The sequence below is a fragment of the Ambystoma mexicanum genome, chromosome 1p, assembly GCF_040938575.1.
Source record: "Ambystoma mexicanum isolate Mex_15411 chromosome 1p, UKY_AmexF1_1, whole genome shotgun sequence".
NCBI lineage: Eukaryota > Metazoa > Chordata > Amphibia > Caudata > Ambystomatidae > Ambystoma > Ambystoma mexicanum.
The window spans coordinates 1,361,554,171-1,361,572,859 of NC_090921.1; the positions used below are offsets into that span (position 1 = coordinate 1,361,554,171).

The window sequence follows — 18,689 nt, forward strand, 5'->3', positions numbered from 1 at the left end:
GGTGTTAGTGATCACGGTCTTGGTTGTTTGTCTTGTTTTTGGGCGTTGAGTTGGGTGTTGTTTATTGGTGCGAATTGTTGTCATTATTTCCCAGTTGTAGTTTGCTAAACTTAAGTTTTGGGAGGTTCCTATTTGGTTTCTCAGAGTACTGGCCCCCTGGTTAGGGCTTGCTGCTGTTGTCTTTGTCTAATTCAAACGTCTTGGTATTTGGTGCGGTCAAGTTGTTTTGTGGCCGAGAGTAGGGTTCTATGCAGCTTACTGTACTAGATTGAGCTGGGTTAGATGGTGTGTCGTTTGAGATTCAAGGGTCATATCCTGTCGGTCTCCCGATCGATGAGGGTGCACAGATGTATGTTCGTTGCGGTCTTCCGCGATTTTTTTTTTTTTTGAAGTTCGCTTTCAGGATCCAAGGGTCGAAACCTTTCGGTCTCCTGATCAGCGAGGCTGCGCAGGTGTATCTTCGTTTCGCTCTTCTGTAGTGGATCAAGTTGCGCTTTCAGGATCCAAGGGCCGAACCCTTTCGGTCTCCTGATCAGCGAGGCTGCGCTGGTGTATCTTCGTTTCGGTCTTCTGTAGAGGATCAAGTTGCGCTTTTAGGATCCAAGGGCGGGACCCTTTCGGTTTCCTGATCGGCGAATGGTACGAGGTTGTATGATCGTTTTGTTTCTCTGGAGCGGTTAGGGTTGAGGTTTCAGGATCCAAGGGGCGAACCCTTTCGGTCTCCTGATCAGCGGAGGTAGGCAGATGTTTGCTCTTTACGATTTTCTGCGGTAGGTAGAGTTGGAGGTAGTCTATTACAGACTTCAGTTAGTCGGTAGAGATCAGATCAGGATCCAAGGGTCGACCCTTTTCGGTCTCCTGATCGGTAGGCGTAGATAGATGTTTGTTCTTCACGGTTTTCTGCAGTAGGTCGAGTTACAGTTTGTCTGTTGTAGATTTCGATTAGTCGACTGGGACGTTGACATATATTCTTTCTGTTCTGTTGGGACTGTTCTTTTGGTGTTGTAATGTTCGGGGTCTAGGGGTTGAGGCGGGGAGATTTTTTTTTTTCCCCGCTTTTTATATAGTTAAAAGGAGGGGGTTTTGAATAAAAGCATTTTTAGGGCAGCATTTACTGCGAAATTGGGTAGGAGGACGAGTATCTGCTGCGCCGCGCGTTTACCTGTTTGCTGGGGCAGGTGCTGCTTTCAGATTGCTCTTTGTGGCGTTCAGCCGAGGTCGGTTGTGCTATTTCTTTCTTCGTCGGAGTCTTGACGAGCTGGTATAGGGCGTTATGGGGCTGCTGTACAGCTGCGGGTGCCGGGAGACAGCACGTTGAATGGCAGGGGCGGGGCCGCAAAAGCACGAGCAGCAGAGGACTCTGTTCGGTGTCAGGTGGAGTGGAGGCGCGTGTACGCCAGGCACAAGCAGGCTCCGGCGTCAGAGGGGAGTCGCGCAGCTCCAGGCCAGCCGATGCGGGCACACGAGGGGACAGCGCAGCTGTCAGCGGTCGCGACGGGGCTCAAGTGGAGAGTCGATCAGGAAATTCGGCGTCAGTGATGCAGAGCATGGGTAAGTGGGAGTCGGGGAGCCTGTCACGGCGTTGAATTCCCGCGGGGCAGGCAGCGGTGCTTTGGGTGTATGTGACAATCCGTACCGATGGTTGTTGGAAAGAGGGTGGATTTGTCTTCACTGGGAAGGTTAGAGGCTCGCCAGGATGTTATTAGTTGGTTGGGATCAGATGTTTGTGTCTTGTTCAGCAGTGGGTTGCCGCCAAAGACAGCGGGACAATCTGTTCAGCTCGTGATGAGAGGCAGGTCACCTGCGAGGTTTTAGATGTCTTTGAATGATTCAGTAGGTGGATTTTCTGGGGGGGCGCCGCGGAGCCTGCAGAGCCTAAAGACCAAAAGACTCTGCAGCAGACTCCGCTGCCGCTCCGCTGTCTTCTGGGTATTTTAAAGGCACCAGGTGGAAGCAGGTGAAACAAAAATAGGACAAGAAGCAGGTCCTCACAGGGTTCAGGAGCAAAAGCTGTAGAGTCCTCTCGCAACCGCAACCAAAAGACTCTGCAGCAGACTCCGCGGCCGCTCCGCGGTCTTCTGGGTATTTTAAAGGCACCAGGTGGAAGCAGGTGAAACAAAAATAGGACAAGAAGCAGGTCCTCACAGGGTTCAGGAGCAAAAGCTGTAGAGTCCTCTCGCAACCGCAACCAAAAGACTCTGCAGCAGACTCCGCGGCCGCTCCGCGGTCTTCTGGGTATTTTAAAGGCACCAGGTGGAAGCAGGTGAAACAAAAATAGGACAAGAAGCAGGTCCTCACAGGGTTCAGGAGCAAAAGCAGTATAGTCCTCTCGCAACCGCAACCAAAAGACTCTGCAGCAGACTCCGCGGCCGCTCCGCGGTCTTCTGGGTATTTTAAAGGCACCAGGTGGAAGCAGGTGAAACAAAAATAGGACAAGAAGCAGGTCCTCACAGGGTTCAGGAGCAAAAGCTGTAGAGTCCTCTCGCAACCGCAACCAAAAGACACTGCAGCAGACTCCGCGGCCGCTCCGCAGTCTTCTGGGTATTTTAAAGGCACCAGGTGGAAGCAGGTGAAACAAAAATAGGACAAGAAGCAGGTCCTCACAGGGTTCAGGAGCAAAAGCTGTAGAGTCCTCTCGCAACCGCAACCAAAAGACTCTGCAGCAGACTCCGCGGCCGCTCCGCGGCCTTCTAGGTATTTTAAAGGCACCAGGTGGAAGCAGGTGAAACAAAAATAGGACAAGAAGCAGGTCCTCACAGGGTTCAGGAGCAAAAGCTGTAGAGTCCTCTCGCAACCGCAACCAAAAGACTCTGCAGCAGACTCCTTAGATTATCTGCCAGCACCGGCATCAACTTGGGGAAGACCCTCGGGAAAGAGATGTCCCTGAAAGGCAGTACTCGAAAATGATAATGGGAACTGCCAATAGTGAACCTCAGGTATTTTCTGTGCTTGGGCTGTACAGGTGCACTAAAGTAAGCATCCTTAACTTTGAATCCAGCAGCTGAAGGGCGTGTAGGATCTGCAAAAGAGTGACCATCTATCTTGAATCTGTCCTTCCTGAGGAACTTTTTTAAGCATCTCAGGTCAAAGATGGGTCTCAGTCCTCCGTCTTTCCAGCGAACCAGAAAATAGGTGGAGTACCAACCCTGGTATTGTTCCGCTGCGGATACCCTTTACCGCAGCAACTTTCTTCAACAGAGAAATAATCTCCTGAAGAAGGATTGGATCTGGTTCTCAAAGAGATTGCTCAGTTATAGGAAAATCTGGTGGCCTTTGTAGAAAGGGGAGAGAGTACACTTGGGACACTGATTGTAGTGCCCATGCACCTGAAGTAATTTAGTGCCATTGTTGCAGATGTTGGGTCAACTTGTCTCCCACTGGGGTTCTGTGAGCAAAGTGCTCAGAGAGGTTTTGGAGCTGTGGATGTGTCAGAGGCAGAGAGGAGGTTGCTGCCTGAGTAGATCTTCCCCCACAGCCTCTGGGGCAGGTGTGAACATACTTTGTCCTCTCTGGGTAGCTTGACCTGTTCCCCCTTGGCCAAAAGATGAGTAATACTGAAAGGAACACCCTCTCCAAGCCTGCACAGGTGTTTGTTGCGGCTGAAGAATGGCTGCCCCTGGAGATTCTGCAGCAGAATTAGAAGCGTATAGCATTTCCAAGCTGTTGTCTGCCTTTGATCCAAAAAGGTTGGACCGATCAAAGGGCATGTCCCGGAGCCTTGATTGGATGTCGAGTGCAAACCCAGACTTGCATAACAATGCAAATCTTCTTATTACCGTACTTAAGCCCAAAAACCAGCCAACACAGTCTGGTGCATTAAGGCCATACTGAAGTGACTGGCAGGAAGCCTCCTTGCCATCCGTGATGAGATTTCTTTAAACCAGCTCTTTTCTCGCCTTCAGGAATGTTCTCTGTGGCCTGGAAAATTACATTCTATAATGTGTAGGTGTATTTCGCCGGAGCACAAAATGCATTAATGGCTTTCAGTGCCATACTTCCAGCAGAGAATACCCACTTAGCCAGTGTCTCATAATTATTATCGTCCCTATCCGGGGGGATCGTCGGATAAGCTGAAGCCTTTGTGGTTGAAGTAGCCACCTGTACCATCAACTTCTCTGGTAAAGGGTGCCTGGAGAGGAAGTCAGCATCAACAGAAGAAGGCCGGTACTTCTTCACAAATTCCTTGTTTACAGCACAAGTGGTCTCTCGTTTCTGCCAGTTTTATAAAATAGGTTTTTTAAGTTCTGTCTGGAAGGGCAGCACATGCTCCTTAGGAGGGCCTCTATCAAGAATGCCTGTAAGGTGATTCTGGGTAAGATCTTTAGCAGGACGCCTTCAACCCAAATACTCAGTCAGCCTAATCATGACAGTTTTATAGGCTGCACTAGGGCGGGAGTGTATGTCTTTAGTGTCAAACTCAACCTCATGAGAGGTATTCAGAACATTGGCTTCTTTCAGGAAAGTGACTAAGTCTTCAAGCCAGGATTAATCCAAGACCCACTCCTCTAGAACATTGGGTGTTCCAAAATATTCATACCCGAAGGGTACAACATCATATTCTTCCTTGAAGATGGACACAAAAGACCTGAAGAAATCAGTCTTAGATTTTGGTTTAAAACTCATCTCTGAGGTTGAAGTTGATGTCGACATAGAGGGCCCTTTCGACTTCGACTCCTTTGAGAAGAAAGTCACAGAAGCTTTTTGCTTCAATAAGTCTCTGTGGTTGATGCTGTCGATTCTACGCGAGATGAAATCCCTTAGGTTTTCAGACTTGGGCTCGTGGGTGCACAGGTCAAAACATTGCTGGATTCCCTGCCAGTCTTTGAACACACGGTGGGTTCAACAGACAGTTTTGGCTCTTTCCAGGGACAAGGAGAGAAAAAGATAATTTTCTCTCTCAACTTTTCCCATTATGCCTCAGAAGCGAACCTATCTGGAAAACGTACCTGACACTTGTCGGCTGAGGAGTCAGAGTATAAGGAACGATGGCTTAATTTGTTTGACTTCTTCTTAGATGACAAATAGGAAGATTGATGGAAATTGCTTCTGGTTTTTTACCGCTTGGAATGTTGAGATCGTTTCTGGGGCCTATCGAGAGAGTTTTCCTTTTCAAAGGTGTGGAAGACAGAGATTTGGAGACCGACCAACCTAGGGTGAGTTTAGATCTTCTCTCCTTCAGGCCCTTGCTGGTCATCGATTTGCGGGAACCACACTCGATGAGCTCTTGTTCTTTGCTGAGGGACCAGGGACAAATCCTGTGTCGATCAGTGACTGACATCTATGAATCACAGCCTGCCCATTTCTTGAAAGCCTGTCTTCAGCGTAGACATCATGATTTATTTAAATCACGTTAGTCGAGAGACTCTCTGAGGCAAGTCAGACCGTTCCGAGAGCATGCAGTGCATGCTGAATAATGGAACGGAGGCAACGGGCGCAGTGCAGCTATTTATACTACCATCAACGTCAAATCCAGACGTGGGAATGACAACCGTCGAGGGACATCTACTCGATGCACAACAGAGCCCTCTGCTGTCAAAAAAGTATGGATATATCTAAGATTAGGAATCCATGGGAGAACACAATCTATTAGAATGGTATTGTGTATATTCCATATTCTCCGGAAATAAACAGAACAGTATTTTTCTATTTCTAGCATGTTTACTCATACAGAAATGTATTTCAAGTGTAATCATGCTAAGCGTTTTAAAATACTTTTCTTTATCTAGTGTAAGCAGACTCAAACCTAGAATGTTTTTAAAAGGGATTTTATCTAGTCTTTTTTTGTAGCCAAGATGAATCCACATGGGCTGGATAACCAAACCTATATCTCGTTCATGCTACCATAGCCAGGGCCGCCAATCTTAGATATAAGAAAACACATATTTTCACATCAGTAGAGAGCCATCCATGGACCAATTCCACACATTGGTAATGCACCAAGTGGGGGACGAGACATGGGTTGCCAACAAGATCATCAAGGTTCTCCAGGGCGTTGTGTGTGTCGGTGGGGGTTGCATTATATTTTATTCACCCCCTTGAGTGATCCCATGAAATTTTTAAAATGTCATTTAAGTGGCAGTTTGACAAAAAAGACTTGAATTAATGTTTATTTTTTTATTAGTACACAACTTGCTACACAGGTATTTACATCTGATATTGCAAAGGCATAACCCAATAAAAAAGAATACGATTCCAGATAGAGACACACGTGTAGAAATGGTATGAACGAGGATGTTCCCAGTGGTGAGGGGTCTACCAGTTGATCCTTTCTTAGAGGTTTGGACTACCATATTATTCTAGTGATAAAGGTTCATGTAGTGGTTTCTAGTAATCACTCTTCTACTGACATTATGAAGCAACACGTTCATTCACATCTTTTCCTTTAGCTAAACAGCTTTTTCATGTTTCTGCTATTATTTTGGGACAAGCAAAAACTACCCTTTCAAGGCAAAATCCCTTGAAGTGACTGAGGTTTGTTAAATGCTGTGCAAACGAACATCTCACATGATGCACACTGCCTGAGTGAAGTGACATTGAGTTACTCATTTTCAATTCAGATGGAGACACGCCAAAGACAGGATACTTACCCAATTCTGGCACAATAACACTTCATGTAGGGCACTTTTATCTTCAGTCATTGGACCATGGGAATTGTCTATCATAAGACTGGCGATGCACAACTTCTACTCTACAAACAAAATATTGATGGAGGTGTGCCTGCTTATCAAATGTAAAAAATAGGGTCCTTTCACAATGGCTTTTTGCAACATGTATTTTCCATTCGTCTGTCCATTGGCCAATCTTGTAAATGTGGGAAGATATTGGATCACATTGAAACTTCTTAGTTAGTTAAATTGCTTCAGTACCTGGAACAAGCTTCTATACAGTGCTGAAGGTTGGCTAACTTCGGTAAGCTTTGCTAGGCTCCTCTTAACCTTCTTTTCTTCCTGTTTCCGTAGATTATCATTCAAGTTCCTCATACTCTCTAGCGATCGTCTAAGTTTATTCAGCTAGAGATAGGAAAGCATATGTGTTACAGGTCAGGGATCCAGAACGCCAGAGAATTACAGCACTCATTCAGAAGGAGAATAATAAATCATAACAAGGACTCATAAATGTCTGTGGTTTTCAATTCCAATTTATCTATGGTCACTAGGCTCTGCATTTGTGGCCATCCCCACTATAGAAGTGTTATATATGTCATGTTTCCTTTTTACTTTACATACATGGACCTCAGAGGCCATATCATATGAGCATAGCAAAGATCACCAGTAAGTGCACACCAGCAAATGACGCTTGTCAGTTAAGGAACTTGCCCTTACCTTTCCTAGGAATCCATGTATAGTGCAGCAGGAGAAGACCCCATTTGACTTAATGTACTAATGTGAACAGACTGACTCCATGATGTTATGAGTAGGAATGAGGCATGTTAAGAGTTTAGTTTGGGAACTTATTGGATGAAGCTCAGATGACAGTGACCTGCAACTATTTTCTCTATGCATCCAACAGTATAGCAACTTGTGTCACCAATCCTCTCCCTGCACTTCAAATTTAGTGTTCCCCTACAATGATCTTTTGTATTCAAATGCTTTTATTAAATATTTGTAAAGAATTCAAGAGCCAACACATTTCCAGCAGTACAACGGAGAAAGCCTCATGGTCGGACATCTTAGAAGGAATGAATGCATACAGGAAAAAGATAAAAATAATAATAACACAACCGATCAATCATGGTTGATGAAGCATATACATATAAATCAGCCTGGATGTAAAATTCACAAAATTACTGTTTGAAGCCATCGGAATAGGGGGTTTATATTATGGAAGCCTATGTACAGCAGACCGCCCAATCGCAGACAGCTCTATGGCAGACAGACCTAGAGAAATAGTCATCAAGTGCATTCCAGGAGCCCCAGCGCTATTACTCGGGCGGGCGGGCAAGTGTAATCCTTATTGAAGGTTTTAACATAGCTAGGAATGGCCCCCATTTCCCATAACATATGAATAATTTGTCCTACACAGTAGAAGTCGTCTTTACATTCATTAGTAGAGTCCACATGTGGCCCTCACCAGTCATCCTGAGAAAGTGCTTTCATTGACTTCCAGGGAGCTTCCATTGAGATTTTTGCTACAGAAAGCATGCACTTCAGTGAAGGTTGGTGTGTCTGATATATCCAGACATGCTCTTTCTCAAATATGCCTGAAAGGAAAGGGGCTGGCTCAACTGGCACAGGCGAGCTAGTCATTTGATTTAGTATGTGGGCCACCTCCGTCCATTTCCCAGTCACCTTGGGACAGTGCCACCAGATATGAATATATGTACCTGCTCCCCAAAAGCCCCTCCAGCACAAACCATCCCCCAAACCATATGCTTAGATCTGTTTGGGGTGAAATAACCGCTAGATAGGAATTTAAACTCCCTTGAAGCATATTGCTGACAAACAGTAAATTGACGAGTATTCTCATATGCTACCCCAGACGCTCTCTGGATATATAATACCCACGTTCTTATGCCAAGCGTTGGTGTAAGAAGGCACGCTCTTGTTTAGTTAAGCATTCAAGCATGTGTAAAGCCAGGATATCAGCCCTGTGTTGTCGCCCGCCAAGGAAATCCTTTTTTCAAAGTGGTCTAATGGATGTATTCTTGGTATATGCTTGTTGTCTCCAGTGTCCCACCTGCCAATAGCAGAAGGGGTCACCTTCATCCTGGCCAAACGTGTATTTGCAAGAGTCGAAGGACCTGATCTGACAATAATCAACCATACGGGAAAGGAATTCACAACCGCCTAATCACCATTTGCAGAAGGCTTTACCCACATATGCTGGTGAGCATTCTATGTTCATGTGGATTGGGTGATCAGAGAGGGAAATGAGGGTAGTCCCAGCCTGACGACTATGTTATCCCGTACCTGAAGGTTTGTTTTTGGTAGATGGAAATTCATATGGGCTCAGGGGTCTATCTTTGGGCAGGAGCGAGGGCATGTATCTAAGAAGTGTGCTCACCACTGATGTCTCTTGCTGTTTCCAGCCTTTATTAGTAGGCATGTGGATCCATTCGTGAAGAATTCTTAATCCAGATGCTTTGGAATATCACTTACAATTTGGGAGTGCGGACCTCCCCTATCACTTGTTCAATGTAACGTTGTTCTTGAGATCCTGTGAGAGACAATGTGCCAGACAAAGGATAGCAATTCCTGTTGTAGTTTTTTAAACGTTTGAAAAGGGATTATAATCAGGAGGTCTTGAAACATGTATAGCAGCCTAGTCAGGTTATTCATCATTATTGAGGCCACCCTGCCTAATAACAATATTGCATGCGATGCCCATATTTTAAGGCCTGTTTTAATTTCTGTCAGCAGGTTAGGTTAATTGACCTGATATAAGGAGGAGCACTGTTGTGTGAGATGTATGCCCAGATTGTTTAATGTGCCCTTGGCCCACCTGAAGGGGGACAGTTTCGCCAAGGTGTTCCAATATTATCTCGTCCATACCTGTATCCAGAGCGTCACTTTGTCAAGGTTAGTTTTGAAGCCTGAGGCTATGTGGAACTTCTGCACTGATGGAGTATCGCGGGGACGGAAGCCTCTGCCTCAGACAGAGTGAGGATTATATCATCCACAAATTGCACAATTTTATGTTCACTCTCTGCATAGGGGATCCCTTTGAACATTACACCCATTCTGATCCCAGTAGCCAGGGGTTCAACCAACAGGGCAAATAGCAAGGGTGAAAGAGGGCAGCCCTGTCTTGTCCCCCTCGTGAATCCGAAGCCCTGAGAAAGATGTCTGTTGGATGTGACTTTTGCAACAGACGCAGAGTACAGGGAGAAGACACTTTGAATAAAACCTTCTCCCAGGTTATATCTACTCATTGCTGCAAGAAGAAAGGTCTACTGGACACAGTCAAAGGCCTTTTCTGTGTTGAGGCCCAGTATCATGGCTGGCTTGCGGTTTCTGTGCATGATGTCTATAAGCCCTTCTATTTTCCACAGGGTACCAGATCCCTGCCTTCCATCAACAAACCAGGATTGTTCCAGGGTTAACATAGTGGGAAGCACCTTTTCCAAACGGTAGGCAATATCCTTAGTATATATCTTAATATCTGTGTTTAGAACCGCTATTGGGCGATAAGAAGAAGGTAAGGTGGCGTTGCTTCCCTCCTTGTGGATTAATGCAACACTTGCTTCTCAAATTGTATTGGGTGAATTCCCCTGAACCCACATTTATTTAAATAGCCTATGCAGAGGATCTAAGAGCTTCTCCCTGAAGGCATTAGAGAACGGGGATGAAAGGCCACCAAGTGCAGGATCCTTTGCCCATTTTAGGGATGAAATAGCCTGTAGAATTTCGTTCTTAGTAATATCCTTATTAAGGGGTTATTGCTATGCCCCAGCAAGCCGGTGAGTGCCCCTTTATCTAGAACATTCACAATTAGTGTGGGGGTGGGATTTTCTGGGTTATAGTGAGTGCAATAATATTCATCAAATAGTTTCTCCTTTTCAGGGTATACCATCTTGCCTTCTTTTCCCCTAATTCTCACAATCTGACCGTTCCTACCCTTTATCTTAAGCCTTCACACTAAGATCTTGTCAGCCATATCCCCCAAAAGAAACGTTGTTTTGCTTTAAGCATGGAAAACTCTGCTTTGGATGCTTCGAGCATATTCAGATGTGTCCTAGCTTTTTTCAAAGGTGTGCAAGATTTATGTGAGCAATGCAACCGCTAATTCATAATTTCAGGACATAAATCAAAGACAGTAATGACTTCCTAAATAAATTGCAAAATATTCATATTGATGAAGACAAGAACATCTTGTTTACCATGGATGTGGCAAGTCTATACACTAACATCACCCATCAAGGTGGCCTGGAAGCAATGGAATGGCTATTAATATCCCCTGTTGGGAAATGCATAGCAGACAAACCTTTCATCTTGAAATTGTTGAAAATAGTTCTACAAAATAACTTTTTCATGTTGAGGACAGATATTTCATTCAAATATCGGGTACAACGATGGGAGCCGCAATGGCTCCCTGCTATGCGAATACATACATGGCGTATCTTGAAGAAAAAAACATTTTCAGTGACACTAAATGGACAAGACATCTAAAATTATTTGTAAGATTCATAGATGATTTATTCAGCATATTCATTGGCTCACAGGATGTAAGGACTGAATTTGTTCAACATTTAAATACCATGGCACCAAGAATAAACTTCACAACTAAGACCAGCAGAACCTTCATAGAGTTTCTAGATGTAGAGGTATACATAAAATCTGGGAAACTAGAAACCACAGTGTTCAAAAAAAGCACTGATAGAAACAGCTTACTGCACGCAGAGAGTTTTCACCCTAAAAACACAATAGAGAGCATACCATTTAGCCAATGTTTAAGGTACAGGCAAATCATTTCAGAAGAGCATGAATACATCAAAAAAACAGAAGAACTAAAGAAGAAATTTGAAATGAGAGGATATGATCAAATGTACATCAATGCCAGTGCAGAGAAAGCAGGGAAAATCAACAGATCAAAATCATTGGAAATCATTGGCACCAAACGTACGTGAACCGACTGAGAAATTAGTATTTGTAACCACATATTCTCAAAAGAGTCCACAAATTAAGAAAATAATCAAGAAGAACTGTATGACTCTACCATTGGACCCTATGATGAGCAGACTATTCCCTGAGCCACCTTTATTTGCTTTTATTTGCTTACAATAAGAACCAATCAATTAGAGAACATCTAATCAAAGCAGACCTTGCTATCAAAAGGGAGTCAACACAAAAATACAATGGCACTATGCCATGTCACAATTTCAATAATTTGATTAGAGGCAATTTCATCAACCATCCTCACAAGGGATACAAAATCAATCTTCACCACACGACAACATGTGACTCCAAGATGTAATTTATGGGATAAAATGTCCATGTGGTTTGTATTATGTGGGTCTGACCACCAGGAAAGCTAAAACCAGGTGGTCAAAACGCAAATCAAACATCAGAATGTTATCAGAAAAATCACCGGTAGCACAACATTTCATCAAACAGAAACACACCATTGCCCAGATTAGCTTTATCATCCTGGAGCAAGTAAGTGTATCAAGGCGAAGAGTTAACCTCAACTGGTTGCTTCTCCAACGTGAAAACTATTGGATTGACCGTCTGAACTGTATGCATCCAAATGGAATGAATATGGAATGGGAACCGAGCTGTTTCTTATGACCAATACTTAACACCAATTGAGAGGGATATACCAGGAATTGAAGGATGTGGAAATACCCCATCTCCACTTTACAATCCAGCTACAAATTACACCAACCACACAGACACAGAAATAGTCTTTTATTTAAGTGTTTCATGAAAAAAAGCTCAAAACCTCTAAACCACATCAAATACCAAGAATGAAAGGATGTGGCAACATACCATGTCCACTTTACAATCAAGCTATAAATAATATCAACAGAAAAATTTGCAATAGAACACACTGAGATACTTAACGTAGCAAATTCATGAAAGCCATTGACTAATAGAAACACAAGAAACCATCACAAGATGGCGCCCTTCATGAAATGTTACTTAGTCCTTCCTTTAGTCGACTACCGGCACGTAACAGGTATAGACACAGAGGTGCTCCCATAGCAACCTGACACAACAATGCTGTAAGCGCTTACGAAGAAGTACATGAGTGTGAAAACCCAAATGTGACAGTCAATATACGCTTTAAAAACATAAGATGTTATGCGAAGCAAGATGGGATGAATAGACCCGTAACTGAATCCACGCATACAATGTATTTACAGATGAAAACACATAACGTATAACTACAAGGGAGATGAAACAGGGAATGCTGCATACTCGCGAGCAGTAACCGAAGCGCAAAGAGGAACACCACAGGAAATAGAAGCGAGCGAAAAACCTGAACGCAATAGTTATCGTACGCGGTAAGAACAGAAGTCAGTAAGATATTATGCGAAGCAAGATCAGATGAATAGACCCAAAATTGAATCTGCATACATAATTTATTTACAGAAGGAGACACGGAACGTGTAACTTTAAGGGAGATTAAACAGGGAACACTGCATACCTGCGAGCAGCAACTAGAGCTTTGAGAAGAACATCACAGGAAAATAGAAGCAGGAGGCACAGAAGGAATAAGGTACTAATCCATAATGCATCAACAACTTATAATACACTAAAAGTTGAAGTATATTTATTTTAATAGTGGATATCCCACTACAGGATCCTTCTTGTGGAAAAATGAATTGGGCATGAAACATCAGTTGAACCCAAGTAACTACTATTTTTTTAAAATCTGGGATCATCTATAGTTAAAAACGAAACACACATAATAGATTCCTCGTGAGGTGAGCTTTATTCTATTCTTGACATAAAAACGCAGGCACACTATTGAAAAAATGGGTTTAGGGCTGGGGCACAGCGCTAACACTTAGCGACTGGTCCCGGTTCTAGCCCGCTAACCATGATGATATTCATGGTAGTAATTTGTACTCATTTCCAGGTCACCCTCTGGAAAAAGAGAAGACATTGACAAAGTGGTTGATTTTAAATGATGAAACTAAAAACTGGCGCTAGCGCCAGAACACAAATGTTAATTGTCATTAACTTTGTAAAATAAATCAACCAGGAAACAACAAATGTGATATTAGATTGAAATATATATATATTTTTTTTAATCTCTAGACATTGAGAATTGTCCATACCTGAAGGCCCGAAATGCATCGTAGCATAGAGATAACAAAAAGATGCATGGAAAACCATCCATATGCAACTTGTGTTTATCTCACACAATGGACTCAGAACTATTTAGTTCTTATTGAAAATCATTCTTTATTGTGAAATTTCTGAAGAACAACATTATATATTTTTTAATTTATGGTAAAAAGTTACTGTACTGGTCTAATCACTAAATAGATTAATGTGACCGCACACAGAAAATTGTGGTATTATATGTGTTGAACAGCACTGTGAAAAACATGTAAAAAATGATTGCTTGTTTAACCATTACTTTTAATGATTTACTTTATTAAAAATTGACATATTGAATTTGTCTAAACAATTTGAGCATTGCTATTTGCTAGAAAGTGTGCACAGATCTTTAGTCCCACTGGAAGGTGGCACTCATTATTCTTTATGTTAGTTCACTGATCTTGTAGCCCGAGATCTGCATCTGTAGCACCTAAAAATTATTGAATAATCAGGGACAAACAAGGTATTAGATAAAAAAGTTTAAAAAAACAGCTCATAAGAGTGCCCCTCTATGCATCCATGTGATCAAGCTTTTTGTGAGACCCTGCATCTACACTTCGCTTCAAGTTCCGTCTATCTCACCCACAAGGAGTTGGGCCTGTTCTCGCCTTGTCTTGCTTGGATTTGCTGCTTTGGTGATAAGCATGCCCCTTATGTACACATTGACGGTATCCCACTTGGTGTTCTCAAAGACCTGCCCAGGCCTGTTATTCTCAAAAAATTTACATATATCAGCCCGAATGTCCTTGTGAACAATAAAGTAATTTAATAGTGAGGGGTTCAGTTTCCACAATTTATGTCTGGTCTCTTGTGGCCACATGTTGAGAGTTAACTGAAGAGGTGCATGGTCAGAAAAACCTATATCCCAATATCTGCACTGACCTGAGCCTGAAGACCCTCCTTCCCAATAAACACATACTCGATCCTGGAATATATGCAGTGCACATGGAAGAAGAAAGTGTAATCCATTAAAATGGAGTCGGCGTGCCTCCAAGAATTCACCAGGTCCGACTCTGAAATTTGCTTCTGAAGGTTTTTAGAGGGTTGTACAGAGCCCTGGTATGAGGCTGTCGATACATCACAGTTTCCATCAAGGGGAAGGTTGAAGCCTCCTCCTAAGATAAAATATACTGCAGCGAAGGAGAGCAGTTTCCTAAGCAAACTATACAGTAACTCATTCTGACTGGAATTTGGTCCATAGACCGAAGATATAGTTAGTTGGGAGCGATTCATCTGGCCAGTTACAAATATATATCTTCCTCCCCTACCCACCTTTGCTCTCTCCAACTGGAAGTGCACTCTGTCACCTATCAGGATCCCCAATCCACTTATTTTGTCCACAGAAGGGAAATAATTAGTACAGGAAGCAGAGTCATCCTGTATCATATCTCAACATATGTATTTATTGGATGCACACCACATATACACCTTTCACCCTCAATCTCTGGAGCAGTTGGGCTCCCTTTCATGGTGTATTAAAACCCATAACATTGTGCAAAATTAGCTTAAAGGCCAGATCTATGGAGGGAATATCTGGGGCTCAGCACCTTCACTCGGTACAATTACCCAAGCCACTGAACGGTATCACCCTCAGGGGACAGCTTAGAGCTGCTCATCCTATGGAGGGTGAATAGCATAATGAGTGAGACCTTCACTGGGATTGTGAAACTAGAAAGACAAATACAACATGAACAATACAACAAGGGGTGTGAAGAATTAGTCCTTCCCCCTCCCGTCTTTGTCTGGAGTGGAGTACCCTTTAACCATGACTTCAGCCACTCAGTAATGCTTACAAGCCCCCGGGACATGAGTCCCCCCTCGCTGTTTCCCCCTGAAATGGCTTACACTTACAATACTACACAAGCACAAGCTACATAGAGAGTCAACTTGAACTTGTGGCTGGACAGCTATTCACCAGTAGTACTAATTGGGCGCCGCTTTCCCACAGCATGGCCCTTCTTTCATTTTTGCTCATCGGCCATCCCAAGGGACGGTTGTCATGCGGGGAGGGAACACTGACACGATACAGGCCATTAGAAGTAGGGAGACTGACTCGCCCACTCTCGGTGAATCCCAGACACATGGGATAGCTAGACTTCCCAAGTTACATCCACACCCACTTCATGGTCTCAGGTTACATGTGGTGCGAGGGAGGCGTAAACAGTCCTTATCACGGGGCAGGGGCGTTGGTCGTCCTCATTGGGTTCCTCGTTTTCATTGGCAACTTCCTTGGAGGTTGCGTATGGGCTGATCGCATTACTTCCTGGTTACGGGATGCTTTGCCGATCAGGTGGTTTGTTATCCGATCACGTGACCAGGGCTGCGTATAAAGCCGGCCATTTCAAACCACTCGATGCTTCACAGCTGTTCTCCTGCAACAATGTCCAGCATCTCGTTTCAAGATCAAGTCTCACGGATTACTGACCTCGGTTCTCGGACCACGGATTGCAACTTCTTACTCCTTGACTTTGTCTACACGAACTGCTATATCTCTGACCTTTGAAAAAACAGATCACGGACTGCCTCTGCCTCATCCCTGGTTTTGTCGAACTGATCACGATCACCTGTTACTGACCTTTGGATTGTTTTGGGACTTGTCTCCGCTTTGTCCCTTCAGTACTGCTACGTTTTACCAAGAACTATGCACCTTCCACGACCCCTGCAGGTGTTGACGGTCAGTACTTCCATCTTGTGCCAGACTGCAGGAACTGATCAGCCTGAGATAAAGTATTTTATGCAAAAAGAAAGCTGATAGAAGAATACCAATTGATATGGGACTTCTTCAATGCCTTACATGCTTAATTCTGCATGTGTTGGGAGCTTGGAAATTAGTATATCATTCAGGAACTAATGTTTTGGCTTAACTCTATTTTCCCTCCTTTTTTACCCACAAGTCCCTAGTATGTGTTGTCTGGCTTGTCTCCCCTGTGGGTTATCTAACCCCTGCAATTAATTGTTTTTAAAGTATGTGTGAGGATAAAAAGGAATTTAACAAGAAAGGATGAAACATGTTGGGCATTTTTTCAACACACATTAGAGAATATTTACTGAGAAGAGTGTTGCACTTGAAAAGAGGCACAATGCAAGATTTTGTATTATTATGCTGTGTTTGGTGGTTGTGATGTAATTATCTGTCACTAATCGTTGATGTTTCCCTTTTTATACATTTTTTTAAACTTTGATTTTTATTGACAATATTCTTAACAGGTTCACACAACAATAAAAACATCCACAAAAATGACTCCACTTTTCACCCTGCTCCCACCCCTAAACCCCTGTCTCCTGAGGCTTATGCACTGCAGCTCATACGGGCCAGGTAGTCGGGACTGAACAAGAACACCACCCAAATGTTGGTGCGCTGTACTCTTATGTAACAGCCGTCCAGGGCCAGCTCATAGATCAAGACTGCTGTGCCCCTGTCTCATGGGGGCCTGAACTACTAAAAAGCGTAAACTTTGAGCAGAGGCATGACTCATGCTTTGATGCCAGGCTTACTACTTCCCCATGTCAGAATAAACATACCCCAGTCCTGATGAAACTCCTCCACACAATCATTAACCATTACGGACACTTTTTCAATAATAAATATGTCACACAACTTATTCACCCAGTCCGCTTTCATTGGTATTGTCGTGCTCTTCCAATTTTGAGCTATCACTATTCTCCCAGTGCTCAGCATGGTCTCCCACATTCTGGGGAGTCGGTACTCCTCCCTGTTCTCTCCTTGGATACCCAACAGCATTTGTAGAGGATCCAGGCTAAGAGCAATGCCCACCACTTGCTTAATCCAGCTAAGGACCTCAGACCAGTATGCTTTTATTCTTGGGCATTCCCACCATATGTGATACAGAGAACCCGGTGGACCACATTCCCTGGGGCAGAGCGGCAATACCCCATCATACAATTTTGAGAGCTTGAGGGGATCCAAATAACAGCCGTGAAACATTTTAAAGTTGTGTACCATTGTTGAGTTTAAGAGGTTGCCATGAAACATGACCCGATAAACTTTAAGACTAATACTCCTTGTAGTTCTGTCTCCACTGTCACCATCACCCAATATAGTTTAGATAGTTTCCCTTTCGTAGAGCCTGCCCTATTGATAGTTTGTTTGAAGGTCATAAGGGGGCGTGCCAGCTCAGTGCTCCATCTGGGGTCAGCTAATATCCCTTTCAGCCATAGGTAAAAGAAACACTCAAAACCTCTTGCCCCAGCATTTCAGCAACCTCCTCATAGTCCTTAAATACCCCCTCCGAGAAGAGTTGCCCCACCCTCGCAAGTCCTTTATCGGACCATGCTTATGTGTGACGCAAGCCGTGTCTAATTAAATCCAGTAGTGCCCCCCAAAGCGAGATCTGATCGGCGACCACAGCAAGTCTATAACTTTCTTGGGGTGGGCGAATAAGTCTTCCAGATAGTCCAATGTGTGCCCATATCATCACTCATATGTTCCAGAAGGATACATAATTAGGTTGCCTTATAATAGAGCGAAAAGTCTGGGAACCCAAATCCCCCATAGTCTCTAGGTAGCGTTAGGGTCATTCTTATAATCCAGGGTCACTTCCCCCGCCAGACAAATTTGTACACCGTGGCATTTAGGTTCTTAAAAAAGGACTCTTGAAGTAACTTTCGGTAGGGAAACATATAAATACAGCAGACACGGGAGGACGTTCACATTGACAGTGGTCATTCTCCCGTCCCCCCAAATAGTGAGGGGTGCCCAACGGGAGAGGTAGTATCTTATTGCTTCAGTCATGGGAGCATAGTTAACATCGGCCAATTTGTGTAGGTTCCTCGGTAATGAGATTCCCAGATAAGTAATCATATCAGTTTCAGCTCTCATCCCTCTAATGGTCTTCTATTTCAGGATGCTAAAGTCTGCGAGACGCAGCGGCATGACACTAGATTTTGCAACGTTTA

At 43.7% G+C, this 18,689-nt stretch overlaps 1 protein-coding gene across 4 annotated transcripts in view; it reads right to left on the reverse strand.

The window, feature by feature from the left end:
• The window catches only part of C1PH16orf78 (chromosome 1p C16orf78 homolog), a 598,571-nt gene that overhangs the window by 529,742 nt on the left and 50,140 nt on the right, over nucleotides 1–18,689 (reverse strand). For 2 of the 4 annotated variants that reach the window (XM_069649646.1, XM_069649652.1), the window contains exon 2: nucleotides 6,867–7,010. The exons of the other annotated variants lie outside the window; for them this stretch is intronic. In XM_069649646.1, the coding sequence (XP_069505747.1) occupies nucleotides 6,867–7,010 (144 nt within the window). The remainder of the gene's footprint in view (nucleotides 1–6,866; nucleotides 7,011–18,689) is intronic. 4 annotated transcript variants of the gene reach the window in all.